Genomic DNA, 26414 nt, shown 5'->3' on the forward strand with positions numbered 1-26414 from the left:
GTATGCCTTCTTAACAACCCTGTCAATCTGGGTGGCAACTTTCAGGGATCTGTGTACATGGACATCGAGATCTCTCTGCTCATCTGCACTCCCAAGAATCCTACCATTAGCCCAGTATTTTGCATTCCGATTACTCCGGCCAAAGTGCATCACCTCACACTTGTCCACATTAAAATCCATTTGCCACCTCTCAGCCCAGCTCTGCATCCTATCTATGTGTCTCTACAACCTACTACGTTTTTCGTCATTATCCTCAACTCCACCGACCTTAGTGTTGTCCGCAAATTTATTAACCCACCCTTCTAAGCCCTCATCCAGGTCATATATAAAAATGACGAACAGAAGTGGACCCCACACCGATCCTTGCGGTAAGCCGCTGATAACTGGACACCGACCCTTGCAGTACACCGCTAGTAACTGTTTCTCCTCCAGGAACTTCAACTAGTGGGATTTTTCACCTTCCTCTGATTTCCTTTTCTCCATTAATCTATAAATTTGCAAATCGCAAGTTTGGAATCATCTGATTGCTGCATCCTAGTATATTTTGTTTTTCTTTATCATATGCCACTTTGGATGTGTCTAATTCTGAGTGTTCTGGCCCTTGACTCAAGTTTCTCAAAACACATGAAATAGTTCATACTACTTTTGCAAAAGAAACCAGAATTTCTTTTTAAGTTACCTGCCGCATCCCAGTCCTACAGTTTAAGTTTTTGACTACCATCTGAAAAACTATCCCAATGACATCTTATGAAGGGAAGAGTGACAAACTGGAAAGAGCACATTGGAAAGGAATGTCTAGTGACTACAGGTGAACTGATGGGATGACTAACACCTTACAATTTTGATAAGTAACTAGGTTTAAAATATCATCAATAGTAACATGTCTGAGTAGACAAGGGCATTGGACAATCGTGTCTTCGTACTTGTTTTCATTGGGCGATGTCTTCATATCCATCTCATATGCTTGGCAGTTATTGTTAACAGAGACTTTTGCAATGGTATCACTAACATAACAATAACATAATTCCAATCATCTCACATATTAAGGATAGGGTAAAGAGATTTTTCCATTTCTTCTCCTTTCTTCCTCAACTTGCCTAAAGATGACAATTAATTTTAGATTGCAGTTTCAGCGGAACTGATCTAGCTCTGATACCAGGTTACCATTCACTCATGTTCATCTGACCAAAGAATATTTTGCTAAATGCATCATCATGTAGTGCACTTATTCACTGAACCTCCATGCGTATTTCTGAAATATATCGGTTTATCCCCTTGTAAAGAAAATCCATTTACAACTTCCTCAAAATATCCATGCTGTAAAACTTACACTGCTAAACATAGTTTTGAGGTCATTGGTCCTGTTGTAATCCACTGTGTTTAAAACAGTTGTGTATTTGTCCTTGTTTTTCTCATAGTTCTCTTTGTATCTAACCTGCAAGAACAAAAACAATCCACCTGTTAGTTGTAGGTTACATAACTTGACATATTGTGACCTAAGATATGGAAATCTTCCCAATAAAAATTAGTACAGAGAAAGGACAATAACTGCCATCCATCGGGTGAAACAAAGGTGCAAAACTGCAGATAGAGGCCTTCCTCCTCTTGCCTTCAAAGAACATAAACATAAAAATGTTTGCACCCTCTTTTTATGAATAGACTCCAACAGTTCCTTCAAGATCTGCTGATTCGGTCATGATAGTTCTGGACCAATTGTGTACAGGGCAAGTTCGATTTAGTTAATGCAAAATTGGGAGTTGGTCCTCAGACAAATGCTATGAGCATAATTTACATATATAAGGCATTTGTCTGAATGGGTGGTAGAGTCAAATATCCTCATCATATACCGTATAGACTCGAGTAACAGTCGATCTCATTTAAAAATCAACTCCCTATTTTTGGTCAAATAACCTGAAATTTTCCATATATCTCATGCAAAAGTCGACTCTAGTTCTTCACAGATGGCAGATCAATGTTTATGAGTCAGTGTGCCAGCCGTCACACCCCACTCCAGGTTTCCAGTCTGCCGGTTGTTCCGCTCCATTCCCGGTCTTCCAGTCCGCTGGCTGTTTAGTTCTGCTCCGGGTTTTCAGAATTACCATATTTTACTTTTTTTTTCTTCATTCGTTTAGAGATCAACTGGGCTTCTGCTAATGATCTGGTATGAATTTCAGCCCCTCAAAAGTAACATCCGTGTAATAGTCAACCCCATAAAAGTGGGATAAGGCTTCATAACTCTTTTTTGGTTGGCACAGTCATGAAAGACTGAATGACCTCTTTCTGTGGCATAAATGTTCTGGGTTTTTCACATTTCTCTCAGTGAAGCCAGTAGACATGAGGAAATTACCCTCTTCCAATTATGCAGCCAACATTTTCTTGAGGTCAATTTGACATGAAAGATTGTGCAGCAGTACTGCTCCGCCATTCTACTTTTTCACCCAAATAACCAACATGATGATTGAAAGTTTCTAACCCAATATAGTTGGGGCACAACACCTAGAGGACTTTGAGAAAGTGAGGACTGCAGGGGAATCGACGTTTCAGGCATAAGCCCTTCTTCAGGAATGAGGGAGGAGGAGAGCTTCTTCAAGGTGAGCATCCTTGCAAGAGGATTCGCAATAGGTTAAGATCAACTAGGAGAAAGTGAGGACTGCAGGTGCTGGAGACCAGAGTTGAGAAGTGTGGTGCTAGAAAAACACAGCAGGCCAGGCAGCATCCGAGGAGCAGGAGAATCGACGTTTCGGGCATAAGCCCTTCTTCAGAAGCTCCTCAGATGCTGCCTGGCCTACTGTGTTTTTCCAGCACCACACTTCTCAATTGGAGGACTTTGTCAATGAAGGTTTAATCTAAACTTCTTTATTTTAACCAGAGCTAAAATGTCAGGGAGAGGAATGCGAATGAAATACATTAATCTACAGGTAAGACCAACCATAACCTCCAGGCCCTGCTACATAAATGAGTTTAAAAGACAGAAGAGCTCACACCGGCGTATACATGGAAAGAGTTCTCAGATAATGATGAACTTGCAGACTAAAGTCAAGCTATTTAAGGCTACTGGAGTGAAAGCAGACAAATACTTACATCACTTAACTGAAGGCCACTCTGAACAGCTGTCACATAGACTGGTGTATCTGTGATCACAGTATAGTTCTCAAAATTTTTCTTTCCATCAGTTCTGTATTTGATCTGCAATAAATCGTGTACAAATTTATCAAATGTTGTTTTCCTGCCAACAAGACATATCATCTCAAACAGTTGTTTGATGACTCAGAACTTGAGTATTCCTGAAATAAGATATTTGTCAAACTTTTCATCTTGCATTCGTCAGTACAATTTTGTAAGAATGCCAATCCAAGGTGAAGATCAACAGTTAGACTGTTGTGTGTACTATCTACAGTAAACACTACAGAAATTCAACAACAATCATTATGCAACACCTTCTGAACACATGACCAGATCCATCTAGAAGGACAAAGCCAGCAGATACATGGGGAGACTACAACCAGCAAGTGCCTCTCCTAGCCACTCACTGTTCTTATTTGGAAATATATTGCTGTTCTTTCACTGTCACTGGGTCATAATTCTGGAATTCTCTATCTAATGGCATGTGGATTAACCTATAGCATATAGACTACAACAGGACAAGGAGGTAATAAATGCTGGCATGTCCCACTAGTGAATGAAACAGAAGAGAGGAAAGTGCTGATTAATTGACTGATATGTAGAGACATTGCTATGGAGAATGCACTCATTTATGATAATTAACAATTAACTGCTAGATTTAACTGTCAGTCCTCATGAATGGATGCATTCTCCATGGCAACACCTCTACCAATCAGAGATGAGTTGCCAATGAATCAGTATTCTGCTCTCGCGAAATACACGTGTTGGTTTTCTCATTGAATGCAAGATAAAGATTATATCAAGAAGAATGTGTCCTTTAGTAGTTGTATTTTATTTCAGAAAATAGGCAGAAACTTGTCTGGTCAGACAGCTGGAAAGAATGTGATATGCCATTGACTTCTTAAGAAAAGGACCAAATCTAATGCCAGTCAAGCAGTGGTGAGGCAACAGACAGTAGATTGCCTAGTTTCTGTGCAGGAGGAGGCCATATGGCCCATCATATCTGCACCAGCTCTCCAAACAAGTTTCATTTCTTAGTGCCAATCTTTTGCTTTCTCCACATACCCTTGTACACTTTTTTCTATCCCAATAACCATTCACAGTCTCTTGAATATCTCAATTGAACCTGCTTCCACTATACTTCCAGTGCATTCCATACTCTAACCAATCACCGAATGTTGTGAAATGTGAAAGAGTTCAGAAAAGATTTACAAGGAAAATACCAGGTTGGAGGTTTTGAGCTATAGGCAGAGGCTGAATAGGCTGGGGCTGTTTTCCCTGGAACATGAGGGGCACGGACAGGGTAAATAGCCAAGTTCTTTCGGATCGGGGAATCCAAAACTAGAGGGAGTAGGTTTAAGGTGAGAGGGGAAAAAATTAAAAGAGACCTAATGGACATCATTTTCATGCAGAGGGTGTTGAAATGAACTGCCAGAAGAAGTGGTAGAGGCTGGTACGATTACATTTTAAAGGCATCTGGATGGATACATAAAAGAAAGGGTTTAGAGGGATTTAGGCTGAATGCTGGCAAATGGGACTGGATTAATTTAGGATATCTGATCAGCATAGAAGAGGTGAGCTGAGGGGTCTGTTTCCATGCTGTGCATCCCTATGACTATATGACTTTTGTTTTCTTTGTACATCACTTTAAACTTCAAGGACCGAGTTGAAAAATAAGTAAATTACTCATTGGCCTGGGATGGTGGGAGGGTGGGGGTGCTTGGTTTAGAACATGTGGTTGGGAGCTTTCTGGATTGAGGAATGGGACGGGAATGGTGATCAGAAGTGAGAGGAAGGGTAGTGTTCAGTGGACTCCCTGTTGGCTCTCTAAATGCCTGTGATTAAGGGACTCCCGCCTCCTCCATCCCCCCCAGAGCTGACAGGTTTACTTACCCAAGTTTACTGTCATTCACACTACATTGCTACAGAACTGCCTACACCTTGGTCAATTCAAGCTGTTGTGGGGTGGTGCCCTTTTCTGGCACTTAATTGGCCTTTGAAGGGCCTCCAGATCAAGCATGTCTGTAGCTAGTTACAGTGGAGAGTGGGTAGAAGGCATAGGAATTCAGGGATACCACCAGAGCACCTTGTTATGTGGCTATCCTATCTATAAGCTGAGCACAAGATTCCATTCAGCTTCCAATACTCATATTTTGTTAAACTAAGGATCGTTGGTCTAGCTGTACACTGCAAATATCACTAATTTGAAGTATTGCATCATATTTAACTTTTTAAATGCTTTTTACTTATTTTTCATGATAATGTTGTGTTGTGCTTTGCTAATGCTCATTTCTTGTCATGTTAATCTACAAGCTATATATAACTGTAATTTATTGGAAAGAACAGTGGCTGCTTCCAGTCTTCTACATGCACTATCCCATAGCAAGGTAGCATAAAGCTTCAAAGACTTGCTGCTATTTTTCCTGACATTTCCCTTTTGGTTCCACTTAGCACTTTCTTGTGATAGCCTTGGTTGAGATTAGAAACTCAGCATTTGAAAAATCACTGAGTAGAGTTTGTATTTAATGGGACTGTATTTTTGTACACTAATCTATCTTCCCACTAGTCACCAAAGTATGGATTCAACCAACTGTTTTACCACGTGAAACAATGTGATCTTTTATAAATAATTGCTCAGTAGTACAGAAATTAAATGTTACTAAAAAGAGATATAAAACCAAAGATTTAAATTTTGCATTCATCAGGGCTGGGATGCAAGAAACTAAACTTTGAAAGGGAACATCTATTTATACAGCATGGGAATGGGGCACTAATTAGTTTGGTCACCCTTTTTCAGTGACAAAGGGTTATGGGGACTGTCAGTCTGTGCTGCATTTCCTATGGCAATGCCCTGACCAGTGACAGTTGACCTGCCTGATCTAAGGTTAATCAGTTAGCTCAGTTTGAGAGTCAATAGGCTCGATTACATCAACAATGAGAGCCACAGTCTAATCTCGATCCTGATGAATGTAAAACAACAAAAAAATTGAGTTCCTATCCTTCTTTCGCAATATTTGACATATTTTACAAGTTGTTATGTCAGTAAGTTCTAGTGTATGGCCTAATGGATTCTTTCAAGTCCCAAAACCCAATGCAAAAAATTAACAGCAATAAGATGTTGCAAAATTTTATCTGAAGTGTTTTAATAACATGCAAACTGATAGTACAGACTAACTTGGCATTCATTATTTTTGATATATATCTTGCTGAACTGAACTTGATTTCAGGTTCCACAGGTTTACTTCATCAAACTTAAAAGAACACAGCTAAGAATATCTTACTTCACTCTGTAGGTCATAGGAATGTTTGGCTAGTAGAATTTCTGGAGTGTCCCAGGCATAACAGCCCATGCCCTTCAGCCAGTTCAGGTCATCTTTGTACACAAACTGTAACATTGAAAACCAAAGTTAGCAAAAGTTGACATCTCTCTCTATCAGCTATTTTGAAATCAGTCATTCGAGAAACCACAGATCAGCAAAGAGAACTTCCAAGAAAGTTAAATTCCTCTGAAAATTTCCGTATTACAAACACCAAGATCAAACTGTAGCAAGTATTCTCTGTTACATGGAGATGAATGATAGGAACAAAGCAACCTCATGGGCATTTTCATTTTATGTAAGAAATATATTGATTAACTGTTTAAACTGTTTCATTATTTTAATAGGAAGGCCCAACTTTAAACAGCAGAGCCGATGAAAGCTACAGCTACAAGCAAAAACCAGCTTGTTTGCCGTTTCCATGGTTGCTCCACTCACTTCACCAACATGACAAGTACTGACTAAATTCGACCATGATTGAGAGACTATGGAACTATTTCTTGCAGCTCTATTATCCATATTGGTCAAAGCCAAATATAAAATTACTTTGATCAGTCTAATCTCCTTATAGGATGTAGTTTGTAGTTAGTGGATATATACTCATGAACTGTGCTTCTCCTATTGACTAAACCCTGCATGTTTACCCCTTCATGGATTCCATTTATATGACTTCTCTTGGTCGTTGGGTCTTTGCACTGGACTGTGAAGGCTGCTGTATCTAATTAGATTGCTGCGTTGGCTGCATTTTTACCTGATCCTTAACTCAGAGTACCTCTCCTTCATTCTCAGTAAATCCTGTAAACTCTTTATTTGCACTAGAATATACACTGAATGAAGCTCTCTCATTTAATATTTCTCTCCTGCTCAATTGGTGTTTCAATCACTTGTCAATGTATTAATTCCCATTACATTACAGGTTCCAGCACAGTCCGTCAATGGGTACCTAATAAATCACGTCTCTCCCTAGTGCTACACCATTTATGGTTAAGACCCATGAATATATTAAATTGTTACATACATCGCTTAAGATCTCTTGTGCTTTCTTAGCATGAATTACATCATGCTCGTCAGGCAGGCAGGTCCAATGATGAAGATAGGTGCGGTATTCAAGGTCGCTGAGAATATGTTGGCATCTCTTTGCCACAATGTTGCTAATCATGTCATTGGGGATGTGAACTGTAGCCTTAGTAGCTTCATAACTCCTCTTATAATCCAGCTAAAAAAGTAAACAATAATTATGTAAAGTACAGGAAATATAATTTGAGGTTAAATATCAAAAATAATCGCAAGCACCTCTCCTGAAATAGAATCTGAAGTGACAATTTACAAAATGTTGAGCAAACTCTTGGTTCACAGAGTGTGTTGAAATGAAATTCTAATGTCTGCTTGTGCCTACTTCAAGCTGGGTCAGTTGAATAAGAATCAACAACAAGAATCTTGGTTGCATTTCCCCATCCTAACCAGAATGGACTGATACTAACTGTATCACCCCTACTTTAACTCAAAGTTACTGAGTTGACTTTTTGGTTTCAACTCTACCCAGAGGTACTGAGATGACCTGCATGACTCCAACTGTAAAGTGTGTGGGGCTTTCTTGGTCTTTGTAGATCAAGATGTGGAGGAGCTGGTGTTGGACTGGCGTGGACGAAGTTAAAAATTGCACAACACCAAGTTATAGTCCAACAATTCTATGTCTTATGGTCCTGTTCCACAGCTACCTGATGAAGAAGCAGCGCTCCGAAAGCTAGTGTATCAAGCAAAGTTGCAATGAAAGGACTATGCAGCCTATAGTCACTGTTTGTGCATTTTGTTGCCCAGAAGTTGTTCTCATTGTGCCTGTGCTTTATAAATGGAACTACATTTAGCCTATTCCAGTCACTTTGTCATTAAAATAAAGTCGTATGTAGGTCATAGAATCTCTACAGTGCAAGAAAGGCCACTCAACCTATTGAGTTTTCATCAACCCTCCCACCCAGACCCACACTGCCCCACATGCTTTCCCTGTAAACCTACATATACTATGGCTAACCTTACTAGACTGCACATCCTGGATACTATAGGGCATTTACCATGGCCAACCCACCTAACCTGCAAATCTTTGTACTGTGAGTGGAAACTGCAGCACCTGGAGGAAACCCACGCAGACAGAGGGAGAATTTGTAAACTCTACACAAACAGTCACCCAAGGCTGGTATCAAACCTGGATCCCTGGTACTGTGAGGCAGCAGTGCTAACCACTGAGCCACTGTGCCACCTTAAGTGAAAAGACAAGTTCTAAATACACAAGATATTACTTGGATGTGCATCTCTTCCAACTATTATACAATCTACTCACTTAGCTTGTTAATATGTGAAGATCTCAGCTCAATTCATATTGTGCAGATTCTATAAAAACGTTATGGAGGATACTTGTAATGTAGGATTTCATTCATTTCTGCACAATGTGATGATATTTTGGTCATATTTTTCTCCTGAGTATTCAATCCAAACTATACAAAATACCTACCAAGAAGGAAGGATCACAAGCTTGCAAGCAGACCACTTTCCAAGTCTGCAGTTGATACAATGCATACAAGGCTGGAGGCAAGGCCCAATGAAAACTTTCTATTTGAAAGTGCTTGTATTTCTCAAAGCTCTTTCTAAACAACCATTCCCAGCCTGTTGGCTCCCTTCACCACTGTAATTGAAATTCAAAACTTAGCAAGATGGGGTTCAGGAGAACTAATGAGAACACTATTGCATGTCAGTAACTATTCATAAAGTTAGATATTGTTCCAGAAATTATGAGGAGGACCTGTTATTGGATTTTAATCCTTTCAGGTCCAAATTTGTTCTTCCACCATGCCCTAATGATATCATCATAGTGTGTGGTACTTAAGGCTCTCTCAGTTTTAATGCCTTCAGACACGTTTGCACTCATCTGCCACCACACACATCTACCACTTTAATCCACTTGCTACCTTTTCCACTTCATGGCCTACCTCACTACCATTTCATTCATGTGCACTCCAACCCACGTACCACATTATTACCCATGTGCCACCCTACCTATTGTCACCTTAAGCACCATTTTTTAAAAAAAATCATTCATGGGATGTAAGCAGAATTGGCTTGGCCAGCAGTCTCACTCACCTTATCCCACTACCCATCTAACTCAAAGCTTGTTCCCACCCATTTATACACTCACTAATATTTAAACAAAACCTCTAAAGTTACCATGGAGACTCTAGTGTCAAAAAGAAAAGAGTGTCTGTATATTCCCTATATTCTGCTCTGCTTCACTTTCAGATGGATGCTATTGTCTACATTTCTGAAAAAGTCAGACTCAAGGGTTCCGGAAAAAATGCAGGAAACTTCAAGTTGGGGAAATGTTTGAGTGGAATGGCAATGATTGCTGATCGCCAGAAAAACCATTATGTCTTGTCTTGACTCCCTTTCCTAACACCATTCACCAGGCTTGAGATCATGTCCCCTGTTATGCTGTCTGGGCAAACATCAGGAGTGTTGCAGTAGCAAAGCTTGCAAGGAAGGTATGCATTTGTGTTTTGCAATAATGACACACTAGATGACATAATATTACTAAATGGTAATACTTGTGTTTATCTAACAGGTTTACAATGTTCAAATAGTACATACCATGTTCCTCAATTTATCCATGGCCATGGCATGGATTATACCAGGGAAGTCCTTAATATCTCCTCCAGCCAAATAATGTCCCCTGAGTTTTTCATACAGTTCCTTGTACTTCAACTGGGAAACCAAATTTATTTTTGTTAGTAAGCATACCAAATAAATGAATGCCACAATAACAAAAATTTACCAAGTAATTGAGAATTAGACTCTACTTACATTGCTGCTTACGTTATCAGCATGCTTAGCAACAACCAGCGGCAGATAGTCCGGAGGCAAGGTGTATCCTAAGGCTTTATGGCTATCCCAGTCATTTTTATAAACGTTCTGCAGAATATAAATGTATTATAATATAAAAAGATAAAGTCAAAAACAGTACAGCCAGACAACTGAGTCAATCTGCATGGCATCTTCCAATAAATGAGGTTCATTACACGATAGCATTAATTATACAGTGTAAAAAAATTAAAAACAGCAACTTTAAGCTTGCATTATTTTTGATAATTGTTATTTTGACATAATCAAGCAGGTGATTTAGTTTGATTGTTGTCAGTTGTTAAGTGGTTTCTATAGGGAAAATGTCATAGTGCCCAAGTCAAAAGAAAGGGCATTGGCTTATGAATTAACTCACAGGATGTGGCCAGCATTTTGGTCCATTCCTAGTTGCCCTTGAGAAGCTTCCTTCTTGAACTATTTGGCATAGGTGGACTCAAAAAGCCATTAGGGAGGGAGCAAAACTGAAGGAACAGTTATATATTTCCAAGTCAAGAAGCAGAGTTGTCCAGAGGGAACTTGCAGGTGATTGTTCCCATGTATCTGCTGCCCTGGATAATGATTGTGAGTTTAGAACATGCACCTAAGGAGCAGTGTATAGATAGTACACATTATTGCTACAGTGTGCCAGTGGTGATGGAATGAATGTTTAGGTATGGTTGTAATCAAATGGGTTGCTTTTCGAGGATGGTGTCAAGCTTCTAGAGCATTGTTGGAGCTACACTAATCCAGGCAGGTAGAGGCATTCGATTACATTTCTGAAGGTGCTTTGCAGACAGCAGGTAGGTTATGACGGATAAGGATTTGAGTTAGTCACTGCTTGATTCTTATCCTTTGTCCCGCTCTTGTAGCCACAGTATTTATATGGCTAGTCCAGAACAGTTCATAGTCAATGATAACCCCCAAGATGTAGATTGTGAGCGATTAAGTATTGGTATTGCCATTTATTGTCAAGAAGCAATGGTTATGACAAACTTAATAAATTCTGTAAAAATTGTATCAACAGTTTTGTAATGATGCGTTTTCATAAACTTTACATTGTTCTTTCAAATTTGATCTACAATTGGAACTGAAATAAGTCTGAATGTGTAAAATTGTACAACATGATTTTCAATTATTAAGTTACATTTTCAGAACAAAACATATCAACACTCACCTGACTAACATGCTTTGCCATTTCCCTTGAATGAGCCAAATGGGGATAGTCAGCGGCACCAATATACTTGCCCTTTTCCAGGTTAAATGTCTCTTTGTACTTCAACTGATAAAAACAACATCAGCAATCTTATTAAAATCAAATCATTATAGCAATGGCTTCAGCATTCAATGAACATTGAGACAAATGTGAGGAACTTAACATCCTGTGATAAAATTGTCATGGCAAAAAACCTAAACTGGGGCTCAGGATGTAATCAATATCACTCATTCACTGACCTGTTACTGGTACCATTCTCGTAGTTAATAGATATCAACAATAACCTGCAGGTGATTCTCAACACATTCAAGACTTCTATTCAGCTTGAGAGAGTGTCAAAAACTTTACAAGCCAAAATTGACTAATCAAATTCGTTACTTGACTCAAAATGTTAATTCTGTTTCCGTTATTACAGATGCTACCAGGCCTGCTGAGACACTTCCAGACCTTTATTTTTATTTCATATTTCCAGAGCCACAATAATTTGTTACTATATTATTTGACAATAAGGTTTACTAGTATCCGATGGCTATAACTAAGCCATTCAGTCAATGGAATTTGCTCCTCCATTCAATCATGGCTGACTGTTACGTCAAAGTCAGTTTTCTCACCTTTTCACCATATCTCCTGATAACCTTACAAAATTAAAATCTCTATCTTTATCTTAGCTAATTGTTGCATATGTAGAGAAAATTATATAATCTTACAATCATAGAGTCATAACGTATTATAGCACAGAAAGGACCACTGAGTCTGCTCCAGGCATCAAGCACCCATTCCATTTCCCAGCACTTGGCTCACAGCTTTGTACTCTATGGCACTTCAAGTATTCAAATTGCTTCTTAAATATTGTGGTGTTTCCCACCTCAACCACTGTTTCATGCTGTGAACTCCCGATACGCACCACCTTCTGATATTAAGTCATCTCTAGATCATCTGTTCCTTACCAATAATTTTGCAGACCTTCAGTCACCCACCAATCTTCCCTGCTCCAAGGAAAACAACCCCAGCCTATCTAGTCTCTCTTTACAGCAATTTGTGAAATATTCCAGCCCTGAAAACATCCTGGTGAATCTCCTATGCACTCTCTCCTATGCAATCACATTTTTCCAATAGTGTGGTGACTAGAACCACATAGTTTTCCAGTTGTGGCCCAACCAACATCTTCATACAGTAACTTATATATTTTCATCACAACCTTGGTGCTCCTGTATTCACTGTCTCAACTAATAAGTGCCCCAACTAATATAGTCTAGATTCACATAAGCCTTCTTATATCACCTATCCATCTGCCATGTTGCCTCCAAGGATTTATAGATATAAATACCAAGGTCCCCTTGATCCTCTGTACTCCCCAGGGTCCAATCATTCATTCTGTACTTTCTTGCTTTGTTAGTCTTCCCAAAATGCATCACTTCACACCTCAGAACCATAGAACTATAGAAATGATACAGCATAGAAGGGGACCATTTGGCCCATCTGGTGTATGCTGATGCCCTTTCGTATCCCAGCTTTCTGTGAATGGCCCATTGCCCTACAACTTACAGCTTTCAGGAATGAACTCTGTCAGCCAATGCTCTGCCCATCTGACCAACCATTGATTTCCTCCTACTGTTTAAGGCTTTCCTCCTCGCTATTTCCTACACTGTCACATTTTGTGTTCTGAGTAAACTTGCTTGCTAAACCTCCTACATTCATGTCTAGGTCATTAATGTTCATTGCAAATGGGAATGGATCCTGCACTGAACTCTGTGATATGCCACTAGACACAGGTTTCCAAACACACTTTAGAACAGTACCCTATGTATACTGCCAACTTTGGAGTCAACTTGGCAATTGCCCTGGAACCTGTGGACTTGTACCTTCTTGATCAGCTTCCCATCCAACACGTGTCAAAAACTTTACTGAAGTCCAGGTAGATTATATAAACAACATTACCCTCATCTGCACAAACTGCAATCAAATCGTCAGACATCATCTTCTTCTGAGTCGATAAGTGTGGCGCTGGAAAGGCACAGCAAGTCGGGCAGCATCCGAGGAGCAGGGAAGTCGACGTTTCAGGTACAAGCCCTTCATCCAGATATGTTGGGGTGGGTGGGGTTTGCTGAGAGATAAATAGGAGGGTGGGGGTGGGTCTGGGGGAAGGTAGCTGGGAAGGCAATAGATAGATGCAGGTGGGAAGTGATTGTGATAGGTCGGTGGAGATGGTGGGGCGACTGGGGCGAATTGATGGGAAGGAAGATGGACAGGTAGGACAAGGCAACAGAGTGGTGTTCAGTTAAAGGGCTGGATCTAGGATGAGGTGGGGGGAGGGGAGATTCGGAAACTAGTGAAGTCGATGTTGATGACGTGTGATTAAAGAGTCCAAAGATAGAAGATGAGCTGTTCTTCCTCCAGTCATAGGGTGGCTTGGATTTGGTGGTGGAGGCAGCCCAGGACTTGCATGTTCGTGAGAGAGTGGGAGGGGGAGTTCAAGTGGTCAGTCACAGGACAGTGGGGTTGTTTGGTGTGTGTGTGTGTGTGTCCCAGAGACGTCCCCTGAAACGCTCCTTCTGACAAACCAATGCTGACTATCCTTGCAAAATCCTTGTCTCTCCAAATGGAGAGTTTCCCTATCACTGATGTTATTGTCCCTGGTTGACCACTACCATCATTCTTGAACAAGAATGGTAACCTCATCAGTTGCCTTGCAGTCTTCTGGCAATTGCAGCCAGAGAGAATTTGACAATTAATTTGCTTCCAGAGTGAAAAAGTATATCCTGATTTCCTCCTAAAGAACTAGCCACATTGGTTGAATAAGATCAGCCTAAGCTATTTACTTAAAAAAAATCAGTGAACAAAGAACTCACAATTTTTAAAATTTTCATCATGAAATTATTGTATTTAGTCATGAATTTGACTTTCAGTACAACTATGTTAAAATATAAAGGTGATAGTCAGTCAAACTGGATACATAGGCCTGTATCAAACGATAAAACATGTTGATATTACTGCTATTGCAACATTGCACTGTTCTTCCAAACAGTAATCTCAAAGTGTTTTAAGTATTCATTATAAAACACTGAAGGACACTTACATCACTCAAGTTGTTTGTATTTATCTTGGCCTGTACCACCTCTGGCGGGTCAGTAATTGGTGTAAACTTGGCAAAATTAGCAACAGCATTTTCTTTATATGCTTTCTGAAAATGAACAAAGAAGTAGAATGCATCAAATGTTTTATGCCAATGTAGAATGAAAATCTCTGAAAGAACAGTGGGCCACCAACAGGAAAAACCTTTACTCACTTCATTTAACATCGCCTGTGCATTTTTCACCTTTTTATGTTCAACTGAATCCAAGGGAATCCAACCACAACCACGTATCCATTCAAGGTCTGACTTGTACAGAAACTAAAAGGAAAAGAATGGCATATGAAATCAATGGCAAAGTTCAAAATGGCAAAAAAAATGAAGTGAGATACACCTTGGTTTTGAATCTTCCTTAATTTTATTCAGTATGTTTTCTGTATGGTCCTTTAGATGAATCACATAATAACTGATGGTGACAAAATGATGTTAATATATCAGATTGAGTCAATATTTGCTGCACCACTCCCAAAAAAACACGCTTCGCAAAAGGGCAGGGTTAACAGAGGCTACCTATGTTCAGGGTCAAGATTGTGGTGCTGGAAAAACACAACAGGTCAGGCAGCATCCGAGGAGCAGCAGTATTGACATTTTGGGCATAAGCCCTTCATCAGGAATGAGGCTTGTGGGTTGGGGTTGAGAGATAAATTGGAGGGTATTGGGGTTGGGGGGAGGTAGCTGGGAAACCGATAGGTGAGGGAGAAGGTGATAGGTCAGAGGGGGCAGTGATGGATGGCAACGAATTGGAGGCTTGGGACTGGGATATTGTGGGGGAGGGCCAAATGGACAAGGTACCAGAAGGACACTAGTGTGCAGGATGAATCATTAAAGTTGGTAGGGTAAAAGACTAAATGGAAATAAGCTAATACTCACATCACTCTGCAAATCATAAGCCTTCTTTGCTTGGATCACATCGTTCTGGTCTGGCAGACAGGTCCATTCATGTAGGTAATGTCTGTAGTCAATCTCACTGACCCGTCCTTGACATATCTTAGACATCACGATGTCCAACATGTCAACTGGCACGTTTATATTTGCCTTAGTTTTTTCAAATTCCTTCCTGTACTCCTTGTCACTCAGCATCTTGCCCACATGCATACACCAAACCATTTTGGGGTCATCCTGAAGGTCATGGCATCCTATAAGATGGCCACGTTGCTTGACATAATCAGCTTTATACTTAAGCTGTAATACAAAAAAATAAGGTACAACCAGTTAGTTACAGAATGATTAGCAGTAAACAAGAGATATTGAAGTCAACCTGCATGAATGGAAAGTGTTTTAATTCATAAAGCTGGTTTTACCAATCTTTGACTAATAGTCACTTAGCAACATATAGATTCCCAGCCTGGGAATTCCACTAACAAACAAATTCAATTTTATTGAATATGTCTGTCAATGATCAGAGCAACATTTTAACCTTGGTCGGAAATTATCATTCCATGGTGGAATATGTTGACTGTCTCAGTTTACACTTTTTAATGGTTATTATACCTCTGTAGTCAGGCAATTAACTGCTAGTGGCATTGTTCTGAACAGGACCCACCTCACTCTGTTTGTCTTGTGATGCTTTGGCATGGCAGATTGACACAGCATCAACTGGCATTTTGTAACCAGTTGCTTTCAGCTTCTCCCAACCATCTTTGTACAATTTCTAAAAAGAGGGAAACACAATCAAGTATTAGACAAAGAATGATACAAATCAATCATGGTACAGGTAAATATATAATTAACATATCTTCTGGAAAAGGGGAATGAATCAGAGCAATGAAAGAATGGAAAACATCATTATCTCCTTTGTTCTATTATTTAACTCCTTTTTTGTTTTGTTTTACTTTAGGTGAAACATATGAGTAATAAAAATGTTTTGGTATTATTATCACAGGGTGACAACTATTGGATGTCTTGCCGAGTACAAGTAAGAAGCGGGACAATAGTTTCTTGGTTGAGCTGGGACTTGATTCTGATCAGCAAGAATGTTTTGAATAGCAATTATGGTGTTCCCTACTAATTTGTTAGCTAAAGTCTGGTGTTGCAGCATACTTTTTAAAAACATTCATTAGGCCGTCAACAAGAACAAGCAATTTAGTCCAAAACTAGAAATATAAATCTTGAGAGTTATTGCAGCAAATGAGCGATTTATGAAGCATCACATTTCCTCTCTAATTCTAAGCTGATGGTGTGATTTACATAATTCCTAAGAGTGCCATCTTTTTAATGGGAAAGTGAGGAAAACAAACCCATCGTACTTCTCTGTCAAAAGTGAGTCAGCAACATGTTTTATTGGTTCATGATGTGCCAAGACATACAGACGAAATAGAAATTAGTCAATTTTAACTGAATGTAGTTTGCAAAAAAAAAAGATGTTGGATGATTTTCAGTATTAATGCAGGTTAGGGATTGGGATTTGCATGATGTGGAAAAGCAAAATTGTGCCATAAGTAAAATATCATGAACTGAATAGCACTGATGCATTTAAAGGTAAAACTGGTGAATTATATGAAGGAGAAAAAAATGGAATACTGTGTGGTTAGGGCTATATGAAGTAGGTTGAGGGGAGTCTTGTGTAAACATATGTGCTGATATGGATTTCTTGAGCTAAATTGCTGTCTTTCACCATAAATTTTATGAAAAATGAATGGCTGGTTTGAATAGTTTCTAATAATCCTAATTACAATACAATTCCTAATTAAATTCTCAATAATATTTCCAAGACGAAATGGATATTCCTCCTGCAGAGAAAAATATATCCTTTTTTAAAGACAATTGAGCAGAATTCCAAAGCATGTGAATTTCAATTTCCTTCTGAATTGGTACTAAGTCTGTAACTCTTCATTTCTCTAGACTGGAAGCCTCCTAGGACTGTATATGTCACATGCCTGTTGTTAGTTAAAACCTACCCGATAAGTTTTACATGCTAAGTGTTTATATCTTAAAGTAACATTTAATTCATGACTTCCTCAGATGTTAATATGTTATTTTGATTGATGGATTCTGTATTAACACAAAACTTTTGGAAGATAACTTTGATTTAGAAAATTCTGAAAGAGTTCTATTTGACTATCATATTGTTTTCAACATACATTGAAACCAGGATTTATTGACGATGGTAATGTGGATGCTTTTAAAAAATCTGAGAACCAAGCAAGTATCTCAGTCTATTTGGCAGGTGAAGACAATGGGGTCCAAAATAAAGCTTCCATATTTCTTTGTGGCACTTACTTCATTAAGGTTTCGAGCTGCATCCCGTGCTGCAACCATTGTTGGTGAATCCACCAGCGTGTACTTGGTCTTACAGGCGTGCCAGGCTTCACGGTACTTGATCTAATCATTAAAGGGGAGCACTTATGAGACATAACAGCAACAAGATTTTACCATGGTGGAAACTAGCATAATTAGAGGCAGCAGGACAGGCACTCACATCATTCAGAATGTCCCCACTCTGTTTAGCTGTAACGTAATCAACTCTATCTGTCACTGGTGTAAACTGGAGAGTATCCGCTTTTGTCTTGTAATTTCTCTGTTGAAAACAACAGAAATGATTAACTGAAAGAATAAAAGGTTTCTTCTGTTGGTGCAAAGCCAGCGCAAGCATGATGGACTGAAACATTTTCTAACAGTTTCAAGTATCATTCCAAATTCAAAGCTTCTCTCTATGAAATTTATTTCAGTTAGTTGCATGGACGATGAGATTGCCATATCTATCACGTCCTCATCTAAAGTCTCTCTCTACTTTCCGCCAGCAGGGGCTGGGAATGCTTTCATCTGTTTCCAGTCTTATCAATCTACCATAACCAGTTCATAGCTTGTAAAGGCTTCCCTTATTGCTCCTGTTATCTTGACTGGCATTTCCCATCTAATCCTTGGACCCCATGTATTTCTCATCTATGTGCTGTCACTTGTCAACATTAGCTGACAGTATAGACTCTGTACATTGTGAAAGCAGGCCCCTTGGCCCATCGAGTCTATGTTGACCCTCTGAAGAGCATCCCACCCAGACCACCCCATCCTTGCATTTTCCTTGGCTAATCCACCTGCCTGTACATCCCTGGTCACAATGGGCAATTTAGCATGGCCAATCCACCTAACGTGCACATCTTTGGACTGTGGGAGCAAATCAGGGCACCCAGTAAAAACTCACGCAGACATGGGGAAATCATATCAATTCCACACAGACAGTCGCCCAAGGGTGGAATCAAATCCAGGTCCCTGGTGCTCTGAGGCAGCAGTGCTAACCACTGATTAACTGTGTTGCCCTAGAATGTTAGTTTTCATGTGGATCCTGATGAAATACAGCTCTATCTTATCAAAAACCCTTTTGCTTCCTCCACTGTTGTTAAATTGTCAAACTACATGTTTCACAATCAATAAGCAGAAATTTTCTCCAATTAAACATTGGCAAAATTGAAGCCTTTGCTTTTGGTCCATTCCATTCACTGCTACTGGCTCCATTCTTTGCTTTGGCAGTAGTGTAAGACTTAAATCAGTCTGTTTTCAAACTTAGTATCATATTTGACCCCAAGGTGAACTACTGATCACATACCCATGCCATCATGTTCTCACTTCTGCAACAACTTTTTTAGTCATTCATGGGAGTAGTTGTTGCCCAACCCTAAGTTAGTAACAAGCTGTTTTCTTGAAACTTTGCAGTCCATTTGGCATAGATATGTCACAGGGCAATGAGGGAGAGAGTTCCAGGATTTCAATCCAGTGACAGTGAAAAAGTGGCAGTACAGTTAGTTCCAGGTCAGGATTATGTGTGGCTTGAAGACTTTCTGCTAAATCTTGTCTTTCTACATTGTAGAAGTCATGAATTTGGAAAGTGCTGTCAAAGGAGGCTTAGTGTGTTGCTATGATGCATCCTATATACAGTAGAGACTGCTACCACTGTGTGTCAGTGGTAGGGAGAATTGAATATTTAATCTGGAGGATAAGATGCTGGTCAAAGGGCTGCTCTGTCCTAGATGGAGTTGAAATTCTTAAGCATTGTTAGAACATTACTCATCCTAGTGAAGCTGACCTTGTTTCAGTTCAGCTGCTTTTGAAGACCTCCTTCGTACCATTTTAATACAAGACTAAATTTGAATAAGTGAATTCTATCTGTGGCACATTTTAATATTTAAACACTTAGAAGATTATGCAGCAGAGGATTTTCAGCTCAATTTGATAAAATCTAGTGGTGACAATTAGATGAAGAGTGAATGTAATAAGAACACTTGGAATTAATTCCTATGTTTGCAACTTGCGTGCTATTCTGGCAGATTGTGCCTTACAAAAATAAAATCACTATTGATTTCAATCATAATGTAAATTTGTGGGTCTGTAATGGCCATGTAAGTTAACTCTGCCAGTTTACCAAAGAAGCAGTGAGGCTGAAGATTATGTCTGTGCATTATGGATGCATATGGACATATCCATGGTAGATCAGTGCAAAATATACTCAAAAATATCAAAATAAATCATAGGCATAGCTGTCAGTGCCCATTTTACCAAAGTGAGAGTCATTATTTATGCACTATCTTATGCTGCTTATTATATGATGGTAGGAATTTCTTATACTTACATCACTTAAGATGTCCTGGGCATGCTTTACTTTCTTAACATCCACAGAGTCTGTTGGAATCCATCCAATTCCACGCATCCATTCCATATCTGCTTTGTAATTGACCTAATGAGAAGAAAATCGATTATTCTTAATTTTTTCCATTTCTGAATTACTCAGTTATGATTATTGTTATTGGAGAATTATTAATACTCTGTATCACTTCAACTCTTTCCATTTCTCCCTCAAACTATATGTTGCACTCCATTTTCAATACAAGGAGAAATGAATGCCAGAAGGAATTTTAACAAAGGTGTCTCTATGAGATTTTAAGTATTGGGGTGGATATGTGAGGGAGAGATTCAGATGGGAAACCTCAAAGTTGGGATTTAATTCTGCAAGTTCCCTATCTGGTGGTCAGCTGGATTGATGTATTTGGCTTCCAATTAAAAGGGAGGACTCACAACTAGGCATATCTGTGGTGTCATCTGCAAACGTACTAACAATACCTCCTATATTCACATCCAAATCACTTATATAAATGTCAAAAAAACAGTTGACCCAGCATCAGTCCTTGTGGCACATCACTGGTCACAGGCCTTCAGTCCAAAAAGCAATCTCTACCACCCTGTGTCCCCTATTTTCAAGCTAACTTTGTAACCAGTTAGCTAACTCACTCAATCCCATGTAATTTAACCTTGCTAACCAGTCTACCAATTTTGTATCCAGTTGGCTAACTCCCCTGGATCCCATGTGATTTAACCTTGCTAACCACTCTACCAATTTTGTATTCAGTTGGCTAACTTCCCCGAATCCTATGTAATTTAACCTTGCTAACCAGTCTACCAATTTTGTGTCCAGTTGGCCAACTCCCCTGGATCCCACATGATTTTATCTTGCTAACCATTCTACCAATTTTGTAACCAGTTGGCTAACTTCCCTGGATCCCATGCAATTTAACCTTGCTAATCAGTCTACCATGTGTAACCTTGTTGGATGCTTTGCTGAAATCCACACAGATAACATATACTGCTCTGACTTCATCAATCTTTGTCACATCTTCAAAAACCTCAATGGTTTTATATAGCTGGTCCAATTCAGTCAGTATTCAATGGGAACCTCCAGGATGTTGATAGTGGGGGATTCAATGAAGGTAACACCATCGAAAGTCAAGGGGAAATGATTAGATTGCCTCTTATGGAGGATGGTCATTGACTGGCATTTGTGAGGCGTGAATGCTACATGCCACCTTTCAGCACAAGTCTGCATATTGTCCATGTCTTGCTGCACTTGGACATGGAATGCATTCAGGTACATATGATTCAAGGTGAAATTTCATGGCAAAAAACAAACATCATTATTTATTTTTACTCACATCACTTTGCAAACTGTATGCTTTCTTTGCCTGGATGACATCATTCTGATCTGGCAGGCAGGTCCATTCATGTAGGTAATGCCTGTAGTCAATCTCGCTGACCCGAGTCTGACATAACTTGCCCATTACAATGTCCATCATGTCGGCTGGCACGTTAATATTGGCTTTAGTTTTTTCAAATTCCTTCCTGTACTCCTTATCACTCTGCATCTTGCCGACATGCATACACCAAACCATTTTGGGATCATCATACATGTCACGGTATCCAATGTGGTGACCAAGTTGCTTGCGATAGATTTCTTTGTATTGGTACTGAGGGAAAATGCAGAAGGATATCAATTTCACTTGGTGTTTTAACTTATTGTAGGGACATTAGTGTGTTTTGGAGTTTAGCTGTGAGATGAATTCCATGCACAACAGTGCATTATTGCAAAATGAGGTAATCCTGAATATCTTGCTCTTTCTAATTATCAGTTTGGAAGTTTATCTTCACAAGGCCACAGCTGACAAGACCAGATACATAGACTGGGTTAATTTGAGATATTGTTAGAATGGTGAGGGACATGATTGGGTAGGCAGGGATAGTGGCAGAGGAGTTGCGGGAAGACTGATGATATGGATTGTGTGCGAGGTTGGGGAAGGGGAATAAAGCTGGAGGTAAGGTCTTGATTTTATCTAGGTGTTAATCTGAAGGTAACTGAGGATACCCACTTACTAGTGGGGAAATCCTACTCATAATTAAGAAAATGTTGGTGTGGTCCAATCATTTTGAATGGGTGAGGGAATTCTAGTAATGATTGGAAGAGGTCTTGAGCAGTTAGGGAGGAGGAGATGGTAGTTGGAAAGGAGTGGCAGAAGATGACCAGGAATCATCAATTAGGGCAGACAAATTGCAGAGAGAAGTTTAATAGGTAGCTTCTTGTGACATTACAGAGAATTGTGCTCTTCCTTGCCCATGTGCAGTGCTGGAAAGGCACTTACATCATGGCTTCAGCTCTTTGCACTTCCTCCTTGCTGTTAGGTTTGGGAAGCCAACATAGCTCAGCCGAAACATTTAGAAGATAGAATAGGCGACAAAATGTAGCCTCACTATAATAAAACAAATGCACTGATAATCACCTTTCATCCCACCTCCAATATTATTCCAAGTATTGCAATGGCTTGGGATCCTTTTCTGCTTTTTGTTGTTTAACTTCTGATGTGACACTGACCCACCCTGTTTTGATGTTAAGAATCAATCCTATAGCTTTTCATTAATTTCATATTAAATTAATAATTTTATGCTGGAATTGAAATTGAGAAGTTATTTTTAAAACAATATATCAATTATTTTCAGATTAAATGTTTAAATTAAGCAATGGCAGTACAGGCTAAAATATAAAACTTAACTGATTACAAAAATATTTGTTTTGTTCCTTCTTCTGCACTTATTTCTCATTCACAGGCTAGATACTTATGATATTTTTACACAGTTTTCCCTTATTTAATGCAATGTTTCCTCCCATTTTTTTCCCAAACGTGATCATCCCATTGTTAGGCTTGAACTTATGTTTACAATTATGGACTCAGTAAATTTTGGATCAATATCTTGTCATTTAGATACATTTGTCTACTTTAGTGCTGCCTTACTATCTGCTTTTGTGAAGTTTCTCAAAATTGCAGAAGCAATCAGACATGACTCAGAGAAACTGATAGAAACTAGCATGCTGTTAAAGCTAATGGAACTGACATTTATATCTTGTTACATTGCAAATGCACCAGTTTTGAATGATGATCTACTTAATTTATTCTTACATCTAATCTGATAATAGTCAATTTTAATATCAGTGAGGATAAATTTCCGAAGTCAATAGTGTTGAAGGACACATGATTCATTTACCGGTCTAAGGGCAAAATTCATCAACATGTGTTATTAGCTTGATCTAATTTATTGTGACACAGGCTAAAGTAAAACAACAAACTCTTATGACAAACTTCTGTCTTAACATGACATGCATTTTATTTAAATCTCACTACTAATCCCCATGAAATTCTGGTATCCGCATTTAAGAAAAGATATACTTGCACTGGGGGCAGTACAATGACATTTCACTAAATTAATACCTGGTGTGAAAGGAATTAATACCTGGTGTGAGAGCTTAAGCAAATGGGGTCAATATTCTCAGGATCATTTAGAAGAGGGAGGCCATCATATTGGAATGTTCAAGGTTCTGAAGGGCTTAATAAGGTGGATGATGAGAGATTGCTTTCGTTGGTGAGGGAAGCCAAAATAGAGGACACTTCCTTGGAATAATGGGCTGAGGATGAAATGAGGAGATAGTTATTCACTCAAAGCTTTCTCAAACTTTGGAATTCTCTGCCCCAAATGGTTGTGAAGGCTCCATTTTTGAATACATTTATGACTGGGATAGACAGTTTTTGGTCTGCCAGAGGAACAAAGGATATAGGGAGTGGGCAGAAAATGGAGCTGAAAGCCAAGGTTAGCTTTGATTGATTGGACAGCATGTTGCAGTAGGTGCAATGCCCATATAGCCTCCACCTGCTTGGATTTCTTTTGATCTTGGATATTCCAGAATTTGAGTACTTACACAACTTGTTGTTGTGAGCAAATAACATTATAAATGCATGGCTTTAAGTTCAGTTGGTATTTTTTTCAGCTCTCTGGTGGATCTACTGTCAGTTCTTTTATATCGTTCTTGTGCAACCCTATGTTCTATAAAAATCACACTTAGAAACAACACTTAAAACAGCACATTTTAAAAGTTTGCACTGTAGAAACAGCATCTCCAATTTATCAATTGCGTTACAGTGAATTCGCTTTTATGAAATGCGCGTTATGACAGAACAACCTATATTAAAAATGGCTGGTGCCATTTTATTTGCTGTCCACACGATACACTCAGGACTTCCAAAAACGTCAATGTTCATTCAAAGATTCATACTTACATCGCTTGCAATGTTTCGAGAAGCTTTTGCATGTTCGATATCAATGGCATCAGCACGATAATCAACACTTTTTTTCGCATCTTCCCAGCCCTCCTTGTAAAGTTTCTGTAAAAGAGCATCATCACCATTCATTTCACAACCTGAATAATGCAGTTTGATTTAAATAGTCTGGCTAAATTGGAATAACTTGCTTCCAGTAAGGCTAAAACATTTTTTAAAAAGCCAATGACTGATTTTTGGGGTCAAGTAGCATTATTTAGGATGACCGTACAAACACTTAGTTAATTCGTACGCATGACCTTTGTCTGAAAATGTAACACATTTAAAATAAAAGAAAACACTTCCATTAATATAGGAATTTGTGTCATACCAATGTTGAGACTTAAAAATGTATGTACAGCCATTAAATGGACCCATTTTTATTCATTCACAATACGGGGGAATAGCAACCTAGCTATCATTTATTGTCTGTCCCTAATTGCCCAGAGGGCAGATACGTGATAACCACATTGCTGTGGGTCTCAAGTCACATGTAGGCCACACCAGGTAAGGATGGCAGTTTCCTTCCCTCGATAACATTAATAGAACTAGATGGATTTTTTTTCCAACAATCATTTTGAGACCATCATGAGATTCTTAATTCTAAATTGTTATGGAATTCAAGTTCCACTATCTGTGAGGGCAGGATTTGAACCCAGGTCTCCAGAACATTACCTGGATCCCTTGAATGATAGTCTATCATAATGCCACTCTACTACTGCCTCTCCTTAACAATAAACATACATTACCAGTCAATTCAGTAGTTAATTGAGTTGTGTTTGTGGCAATTAGTTATTTTACACTTACCTGACTAATGTTAGCAGCATTGGATTTAGCCAACAAAATCTCTGGTGTGTCAGGAAGGACGTGAATCTGTGTCTTGTCTTTTTCCCAGGCTTCTTTGTATTTTCCCTAGACAATTACAATAATGTTTTTTTAAAATCAACATATACAAGTAATTTAAAATAAAATGAAGAGGAAAGCACAGGATCATTACGAGATTTTAAGTGTTCTTACAGCACTCAGTTGGTTTGCGTTGATTTTAGCCTGGACTATGTTGGGATCATCAACAATGCTGGTGAAACTGAACCTATCTGGAGGCTGACGGTAGTGACGTTCACTCAGAATCTCCTGAGCCCTTTGCACTTTCTTAACATCAAGAGATTCATTTGGCATCCAGCCACAGCCACGGATCCATTCCATATCAGATTTGTACTGCAACTAGAGGAAAAGTCAGAGAAACATAGGTCACAGACAATAAATTGGGTGTCAGATTAATCTTAATACTTAACATGTACAATTAAAAACAGGATCAATTAGGACAGCCGATGACATTTATTCAGTAAAATATATAAATGTCCAACACTGGAATTCCTCCAGCCGTACACCTGCCATGTTCTCTGTGATCTTCTAACTCTGGTCTCTTGCACATGGATGTCTTGAAATGCATAAAGGTGGATAAATCCCTAGGACCTGATCAGGGGTACCCTAGAACTCTTTGGGAAGCTAGAGAAGTGATTGCTGTGCCTCTTGCTGAGATATTTGTATCATTGATAGTCACAGGTGAGGTGCCAGAAGACTGGAGGTTGGCTAACGTTGTGCCACTGTTTAAGAAGGGTGGTAAGGACAAGATTTACAAGAATGTTGCCAGGGTTGGAGGATTTGAGCTATAGGGAGAGGCTGAACAGGCTAGGACATTTTTCCCTGGAGCATCGGAGGCTGAGAGGTGACCTTATAGAGATTTACAAAATTATGAGGGACATGGATAGGATAAATAGACAAAGTCTTTTTCCTGGGGTGGGGGAGTCCAGAACTAGAGGGCATAGGTTTAGGGTGAGAGGGGAAAG

General features: G+C 39.1%; 1 protein-coding gene across 23 annotated transcripts in view; it reads right to left on the bottom strand.

Moving 5' to 3' along the window:
- The window catches only part of neb (nebulin), a 270517-nt gene that overhangs the window by 87900 nt on the left and 156203 nt on the right, over positions 1-26414 (bottom strand). For 22 of the 23 annotated variants that reach the window (XM_043694176.1, XM_043694181.1, XM_043694178.1 and 19 more), the window contains 18 exons: positions 25585-25788; positions 25375-25479; positions 24529-24633; positions 21583-21894; positions 20229-20333; positions 18087-18185; positions 17888-17989; positions 16212-16319; positions 15539-15850; positions 14825-14929; positions 14615-14719; positions 11500-11604; positions 10290-10397; positions 10077-10190; positions 7459-7656; positions 6405-6509; positions 3082-3186; positions 1331-1435 (listed from right to left, as the gene is read on the bottom strand). In XM_043694176.1, coding sequence (XP_043550111.1) covers positions 1331-1435; positions 3082-3186; positions 6405-6509; positions 7459-7656; positions 10077-10190; positions 10290-10397; positions 11500-11604; positions 14615-14719; positions 14825-14929; positions 15539-15850; positions 16212-16319; positions 17888-17989; positions 18087-18185; positions 20229-20333; positions 21583-21894; positions 24529-24633; positions 25375-25479; positions 25585-25788 — 2502 coding nt within the window. The remainder of the gene's footprint in view (positions 1-1330; positions 1436-3081; positions 3187-6404; positions 6510-7458; positions 7657-10076; positions 10191-10289; positions 10398-11499; positions 11605-14614; positions 14720-14824; positions 14930-15538; positions 15851-16211; positions 16320-17887; positions 17990-18086; positions 18186-20228; positions 20334-21582; positions 21895-24528; positions 24634-25374; positions 25480-25584; positions 25789-26414) is intronic. The other variant, XM_043694185.1, reaches the window with a different exon arrangement.

Source organism: Chiloscyllium plagiosum, chromosome 7, assembly GCF_004010195.1.
Source record: "Chiloscyllium plagiosum isolate BGI_BamShark_2017 chromosome 7, ASM401019v2, whole genome shotgun sequence".
NCBI lineage: Eukaryota > Metazoa > Chordata > Chondrichthyes > Orectolobiformes > Hemiscylliidae > Chiloscyllium > Chiloscyllium plagiosum.